Genomic DNA, 7,806 nt, shown 5'->3' with positions numbered 1-7,806 from the left:
ACCGGGTCGCAAACTCGGGTCTCTTAGCCTAGCGTTCTCTTCCATGTTGATGTACTTTTCCGCTCTTTCCTGTACATCGCTTAGAGAGGCGGGGTGTCTTTTTGATATGGACTGTGAGAAGGGACCTTCTCTAAGACCATTGACTAGCCCCATGATGACTGCTTCGGTGGGCAGGTCTTGAATCTCCAAACATGCTTTGTTAAACCTTTCCATATAGGCCCGTAAGGACTCCCCGACCTCCTGTTTTATTCCCAGGAGACTTGGTGCATGTTTTACTTTGTCTTTCTGGATGGAGAACCTCATCAAGAACTTTCTGGAGAGGTCTTCAAAACTGGTAATTGACCTCGGAGGGAGGCCGTCGAACCACTTCATCGCTGTTTTCGACAAGGTTGTCGGAAAAGCTTTACATCGCGTAGCGTCGGAAGCGTCAGCCAGATACATCCGACTTTTAAAGTTGCTCAGATGATGCTTTGGATCGGTGGTTCCATCGTAGAGGTCCATATCGGGGCTTCTAAAGTTTCTCGGAACTTTTGCCCTCATTATGTCCTCGCTGAAAGGGTCTTTCTCCCCTAAGGGAGAATCTTCTCTACCGTCGTGGGAGTTCTGGCCTTTGAGGGAGGATTCTAACTTTAAGAGTTTTCTTTCTAACTCTTTTCGTCGCTCCATCTCCTCTTTTAGGTTCTTTTCGGTTTCCTTTTGTCGCTCCCGTTCCTGTTCTAGCTGCTCGAGGCGACTGTGGATTAATCCCATAAGCTCAATTGCGTGGGATGGTCCTTCTTTTTCTGATTCGCGCCCCTCCGAGGAATTCACCTTCGGGTTTTTGATTCCGGAGGTGCCTTCCCTGTGTTGATCATTGGCTTCCTGGTGAAGGGTCTGGTCTGCCTCATTGTTTCCAATGTTCAGATTCTCTTGTTCAGAATCAGTCTCCACATGACCCTCTTCAGGGGATCTATCCGCCATCACTGGTTGATCTCTCGGGTCCCCGGCAACGGCGCCAATGTTGCGGTGGGTAACCGGAGATTAGTGGGCCGGATGGCGTTGGTTGGCCCAAACGTGTAAGGGAGGTGACTGTCGAGGGAGCCTGAAACTCGGTGTTCCTCCGTCCGACTTGTGCGTGAGAAAGAATGGGGGGTGGTACCTGCAAAGACACTCCGATGCTTAAGTTAGCAAGAGTGGGAGCAGGTTAGAAAGTATTGGAACTTAGAGATACCTGAATGGTGTCAGTGTATTTATAGTGGTGAACCAATAACCACCGCTGAAGTAGTGCCACCTTTTTAGGTGGATAACCGTTCCCATATCTTAGGGAGGTTAAGATATGACTCTATAAAGTGGTTAGAGAGTTTCTAGGGGCAGTTACTCATTCGAATGAATGTTATCTGCCAGCTAACCCTCGTGTCCGACTTCTTTGGAGTAGGTCGTGTTCAGTACCGACTTCTGGGACGAAGGCTGGTACTGGAGGGGGGCCAACCCTTTGGGTTGGGCTTCTTTACTTAGATCTTGGGCCCTATTTATTGGGCCAGGGTATGAACAAAAATATTTTCCAAATTGATTTCGAAAACCCAGTAAACGAGAGAAGGAAAAAGGATAAAAAATTTTGACTAGAGTTAATTGTTTAGCATTACGCCATTAACATTTAAATAATCGTACGTTATAAGATACTTAATTAATTCTCGTAGAAAAAATTCACTTCAGTTAAAAACTTAAAATGGGTAAAATCAACGTTCGCTTGACATAACATTTCATTAAATAAGTTCAATGATACAAATATTATCTGCAGGGAGAAAAGTTCTTCCATCTCAAGGACTTGCAAGTTTCTTCCTATTTTCCCCCTGCTAAAATGTTGTTAGTTCCATTTTCTGAACTCTGATGAAACAAAAACTTGCGTGTTGCAATCGTGGGCAGTGTGAAGTGTAAACTACGTTTGAAAAATAATATATGTATAAGCTCAACAAATTCTTCGTTACTAAGTATGTGATATTGTGCTTTGCTGGTTGGCTTTTTCAGCCTCAAGCTTCCTTAACATCGATGAACTCAGCTTAACTTCACCCAAACCTCCAGAGACCAAATCTACAACTTCAATCTGCATAAGATCCACAGAAACAATTTATAATATGTCATAGAAAATAAAATAAAATAAACAGCTATACCTTTAACTGTGAAAGGCCTCTTTCAGCTCTTTTCCTGTTTACTGCTAGTCCACCGGGCACTGTCTCTTTGCTGTAAGATAACCAAGTCGAGTCAGGTATGAAACAATCAGTAATGACAATTTGGAAGTCATAAAATCACTTCTGTTTATGAACCTGCTCAGTTATCTATCAGAGCAACACTCTAATTATCACGATCAGCAACATCAGGAAACAACAAATAAAAATGGCATAACACAAGCTTGCAAATTACAAACCTTACAACCACAGCCTCCAAATCCCCATCCACGATAGAAGGTCCATAAGGATCTGTGATTGGTACAGCTTGCACTTCCAGTTCTGGCTTGATAGACTGCATGTTTTTGCAAACCAATTCAAATAAAAATTTATATAAGACTTTTTTTCTTTCACATTAATCTTAAATAATTATACTATGCAATTGACGCATGGATGCAGATTAGGACATCATTCATTTTCTTGCCCATCCACCCTCAGAAACTAACAATACAAAGGCACACCACTTAAAATAGACATGCATATGTCAACAAAATAATAAAATAACTTCATCCATCATGAAGAGGGTAAACTTTTCTTGGTTAATAATTATATGTAAGAGCGTAAGGAAAACTGTCATTGCCTCTGTACCTTTATGAAGGTTTCAACATTGCGTATCCTTTCCTCAATGGGTTGTATCAGTTCAGCAAACTGCAAAGTGGAGAACGATCATATAAGGAAATTTCAAATCTAAAAGCAAAAGCAAAACCTGAAGAGATGAGGATAAGAGGCTCTTTTGTGAGTATAATCCATAGACAAAAAATTATAACTTGGTAATAAGGTGATCTTTCATCTTATAGTGTTACCACTTAACAAGCTCAATTATACAATGTTTAAATTAACGACTATGCTACATGTACACCAAAACCAGCCACTAAAGTCAGCCATCAGTATAAAATACATGTTGAAATACAAATACACTACACACATTAAAAATAAATTAAACCACACATGTATTTATACACAACTACATTAGTGGCTAATTTTAGTGGCTGATTTTGGTGTACAAATAGCATTTTTGTTAAATTAATGAGCTCCTGTACAATTTAATAGAGAAGCTTTTGTAAAATAAAAAAAATAATCCCCAAATTTCAAAACTGAATTCTCTACCAAAAAAATTTCAAGACAAAAAATTTAAGTGCTTAACAGTTTCGTCAGTTTAAGCATGATACTCAGTTCCACTGCTTGAAATTTTGCACATTGACTACTGAAATTACTCTGTAATTTGAATTCAAGCATACTTTTCCAATTAATTTGATCAATCCGAAAATAATTTGACTGAGACACCAATAGTAAGTTACAAGAGTCCAGTGAGAGAAGATGACACCGAAAGAGGGGGGAAAAAATGAAACAATTAAAGGCTGATTGTTTCTTTCTTGTGCTAACTCTCAAGTCTCAACTAATGAATGATCATGTCCTGGAGTAACAGGCTCTTTAGCCATGACTTTCCATAACACAAACCTTACCTGATTAAAGTTAAAGATACAACCGTGTGGAGCAGATAAAAAAGGGTCACATTTTCAATAGAACTAAGAGGGTAAAAAGAATCCACCTTGCAACAAATCAGCCGGTTCAAAAAATTAAATGTTATATAAACACATCCAAATCAAGATTTGGTTGAACCTATTATATGTAAAGTGTAAAAAAAAAAAAAGGCTAACCTGCTTCTTTGCGAGCATAGGTCCATCGCAAACTCCGATCACAATCCGCTGCCTTGCCAATTTTGCTGAAGCCTGCTAAAAAGGTTTCAACATTTCGCATTACATAGATATATAATCTGGAAATTTCTAAATGAGAGAGAGAGAGAGAGAGAGAGAGAGACAGACGGTGAGGAAGAGGCGGTGGCCATCGTGCAATCGGTCAAAGGTGCCGCCGTTGACCACAGCTTGGTAGGTGTTGGGGGGAGAGAGGGTGGGAAGCAGCATGGGATCATCTTGAGCGGCCATTGGAATAGCTTATATTCAAAACAAGAAAAGGCGAACACATTGATGCACCATTTCTGCTGATCTCAAAACATAACTATTTCTAGTTCTAGTGTTACTTACCGTCAGCCTCGCTTTTCTTCTGCTGCAGGTTCAACATAACAGCAGAGGCGTCTCCTCCACGACGTGCGATTCGAAAACAATGGGCCTGAGCTACACAGCTCAAAACATAAGATTGAAGCTGCAATTATACTACTGCGGCTAGATGAAAAATTGTAATGAGTAAAATGAGCCCAAATAGTCCAATTAAAATAGTTTTACTAGTAATTAATCTACTATAAATAAATAGATACAGTAATTAGTAAGAATGTAATTGCAATGAATGATTTTAGTGATTGATTCCTATCTCTTAAATGCTTCCTCCTTACATTGGGGCTTTCATTGGCCACCATTTTCCATTTTCACGGTGGTTTGGCGATCTCACCTCTAATGGAGCAAATTGGAAGTGTAGTTGAGTATTTTACTGCCTTTTTATCTTAGGTTCAAAAATTGGATTTGAATGATGCTGATATATTGAAGAATTTTCTCAATGGATGAACAATTATATCCACAGAGAAATTATCTTTGATGATCCTAAAACTCTTCGGGGTGCATTTTATTTAGCAAAATTTTATGAAGAAAGATGGAAAACTCCTTTTTCAGAAATTTCAAAGCCAAAATTATTATATCAATACCAGATCCAGATTCAAAAAAAATTCATCAACAGAAATTACATATCAATCACAATATCAAATTCCAGATTCAGAATTTCAAGCAAAAATTCAAATCCAGTGTTCCATAGTAGACACAACAGAAAAGCCATCAACAGAACACGAAATCAGAAAATTAGAAGCCGAATCATCAATCGAAATTCAAGATCAAGCGAAATTACAGACTGCGGATACAGAAATTACAACCTCAAGAATTCAACAATCTAATTCAACACCTCAACATCAGTTTTTAGCATCAAAACAACAATTCCATATCTGCAATGGGAGATTCTGATTCAGGAATCGACCTACCTGAATGCCAAAACACGACCTCTGAACGCCGGCGATAGTACGTGGTGGGAACAGAACCAGCTGAGGAAGACGACGTCGTCCACGGCGGCAGAACCACTTGGAACAGCGGCGGCAGATCTATTGGATCTGGAACCGACACCAAAGCCGTCTTGCTGGTTCACGGACGCGGCGGTCGTAGGCTAAACAGCTGCGAGAAAGACAGCGACGAACGACCCGGTGGCAAGCGGCGCCTCTGCGAAGGGAAAGCTCGCAACGACCCGAGTTGACGAAGCGACGAAGATGAGAGGAGGCGTTCTGTTCCGTCGTGTTCCCTCAATCGTGGCCAAGCCACCACTACTCCTGGCGGCGGTATTTCGTGAAGTTGAGACCGAACAGAGACTAAGGCTCACGCAACTGGCAGTAGCAGCTTCGGGAGAAGACGGAGAAAACGCAACAGAGAACAACAGTGAGGGAGGAAGGAGAAGGAGGAACCGGAGACGAACGGTAAACAAATAATTATGCCCCATGCTTATGCCCCAAACTGTGACGTGTGTAATTGTGTCACTGTATGTCTATGTCTCTCTCAGATGTTTTGTGCGCTCTGAAAGGCTATTTGTTTTTAAATGGACAAATATGATGTGTTAGCGTTATTCATGGATATAAATAAATTGAGTATTTTTTCATGTCGAGATAAAAAATTTAAGGTTGAATTTCATAATAAAATTTTACGAATATATAAATTTGAGATTTAAATTTATAATTTTAAAAAATAAAAAATTATAAATATAAATCTAATTTTTAAATATTTTTATTTTTAAATTTGATCTTCTTATTTTTTATATTTGTTTAATAATTTTGTAATATATCTCATATCTTCATGGTACAATAAAATACATCTTTTTTTAATATTAAAAATAAAAAGCACCGTAAATTAATGTTGTTCTTTTATTTCATCTCAGTTTATTTTTATTTTATTATTTTTTAAATTTAATAATAATAATAATAATAATAATTCAAATTACATTGTCTCCTCATATTTATCTATGAAGTTGTGATTTCGAGTCTCTCTATCTTTGGTATAAAAAAAAAAAACTTACAAGTTACAATAATAATAATAATAATAATAATAATAAACTTACAAGTTACAATACTTATATAAAATGTGATTAATATTAAATTGTTTTGGAAGCAACTAGATTTGTCAATGTTGGATATGTCACACTGTATTCTACGCTTTAAACATAACTTTATTATAATAGTAATAGTTTTCTTTTTATATATATAAATATAAGTATATAACCATGTTGTGTCTATATTTATGGAGAATTTATTTATCTATTTATATTTTACAAAAATTGATAATAAAGTATTTTATATTCAAGCCATGATACATAAATTCTTTACATTTTTACTATATAAATATATTATTGTATATATCATTCTATTATAAAACTAAATAGATCCTTCCTTTCAATTTCAATATTAAATTCTCGTAACAATTTTCATAATAATTAGCTAGTTTATGCTATTAGATTTTTTTTAACAATATTAATGTCCTCTTAATTAATATTTTATAACAGTTCTTATAATAATTAACAAAGTAACTTTATATATATTTTCGTATATTAGGCTGCGTTTCTTTATAAAAACAGGACATTAAAATAGAGATACAGAGATATAAAATTGTATTTGGTAGATAAGATATGGATAGAAATATTGTGTCCAGAGATTGAACTAGTGTATTTTTGTCCATTCTCACAAAAAAAAGACACTAACAAAAGATACAATTTAGTTTTTATTTTTTCTTTTATTATTCTTGTTAAATTTTCATAATTATACTTTTTATTATTACATTTATCTTCTCAAATTTTTTGAATAAAAAAATAGAATAAATTAGATTTTCATAATTTGTTATACTTTATTATTAAATAGAATATAAGAATACTAAATTATGTGTCTCTATGCTTTATATCTTGTTCTTAGTATTTTGTCTTATCTTATTCTTAAAAACAAACGCAGTCTTAAAAATAATATTTAAAGTCATAATAATGATGATTGATGACAAATATTATATTAAAATTTGTCAAGAAAATAGTGATAAAGAGAATGAGTTATAAAATTAATATTATAATATAAAGCATTGCATATTATAAGATATTTAAAATAAGAGAACAAAAAATGTTATATAAAATTATGGTTAAGTACGATCTTGGTTTTTAAGGTAAAGATCGGAAAAATTTTTCATTTTCCAACCTCTTTTTACATACAAAATCGTCCCTAAGATTTAACTTGTTTTAAAATTGTCCTTACTTAGGATCCAAAATCGTACGAAAGTAGTGGCGAAAGCGGAGGAAGAGGTGGATTCGTGGACAACTTCTTGGCGAAAGTGGAGGAAGAGGTGGATTCGTGGACAACTTCTTCTTTCCTTTCCCTTCTTCTTCTTCCTTTCTTCCTTCGTAAGACTGTAAGAGCAGAAACACTCTCTTTTTCTCTTATTTTTTTCTTTTTTATTTTTTTTTTTTTTGTTATGAGTAATTTGCTCCGAAAATTTTAATATTTAAGTAAAAATGACGATTTTAAAACTTGGTTTTAAACTTTAGGGACGATTTTGTATAAAAAAAGATTGGGGACGAAAAAAATTTTCGA

The 7,806-nt window shown here is 35.6% G+C and overlaps 1 protein-coding gene across 3 annotated transcripts; it reads right to left on the bottom strand.

The window, feature by feature from the left end:
* Window positions 1-1,700: 1,700 nt before the first annotated feature.
* On the bottom strand, window positions 1,701-5,795 carry LOC107605088 (phosphopantetheine adenylyltransferase). Of its 3 annotated transcripts, none has more exons than XM_088491765.1 (8): window positions 5,182-5,795; window positions 4,244-4,381; window positions 4,025-4,152; window positions 3,860-3,931; window positions 2,790-2,849; window positions 2,402-2,496; window positions 2,148-2,217; window positions 1,701-2,080 (listed from the first exon to the last, which is right to left on the bottom strand). In XM_088491765.1, the coding sequence occupies exons 2-8, from the start codon at window positions 4,278-4,280 to the stop codon at window positions 1,964-1,966; spliced, it is 579 nt and encodes a 192-aa protein (XP_088347891.1). In that variant the 5' UTR covers window positions 4,281-4,381; window positions 5,182-5,795; the 3' UTR covers window positions 1,701-1,963. The 3 variants fall into 3 exon arrangements, with proteins under 3 accessions (XP_088347891.1, XP_016162323.1, XP_016162322.1); XM_016306837.3 differs by having other exon boundaries at window positions 4,244-4,328; XM_016306836.3 differs by having other exon boundaries at window positions 4,244-4,333; window positions 5,182-5,749.
* Between the last annotated feature and the right edge of the window lie 2,011 nt (window positions 5,796-7,806).

The sequence above is a fragment of the Arachis ipaensis genome, chromosome B6 (assembly GCF_059453495.1).
Source record: "Arachis ipaensis isolate K30076 ecotype BB chromosome B6, ASM5945349v1, whole genome shotgun sequence".
Classification (NCBI taxonomy): Eukaryota; Viridiplantae; Streptophyta; class Magnoliopsida; order Fabales; family Fabaceae; genus Arachis; species Arachis ipaensis.
This window is presented reverse-complemented; position numbering and strand designations above follow the sequence as displayed.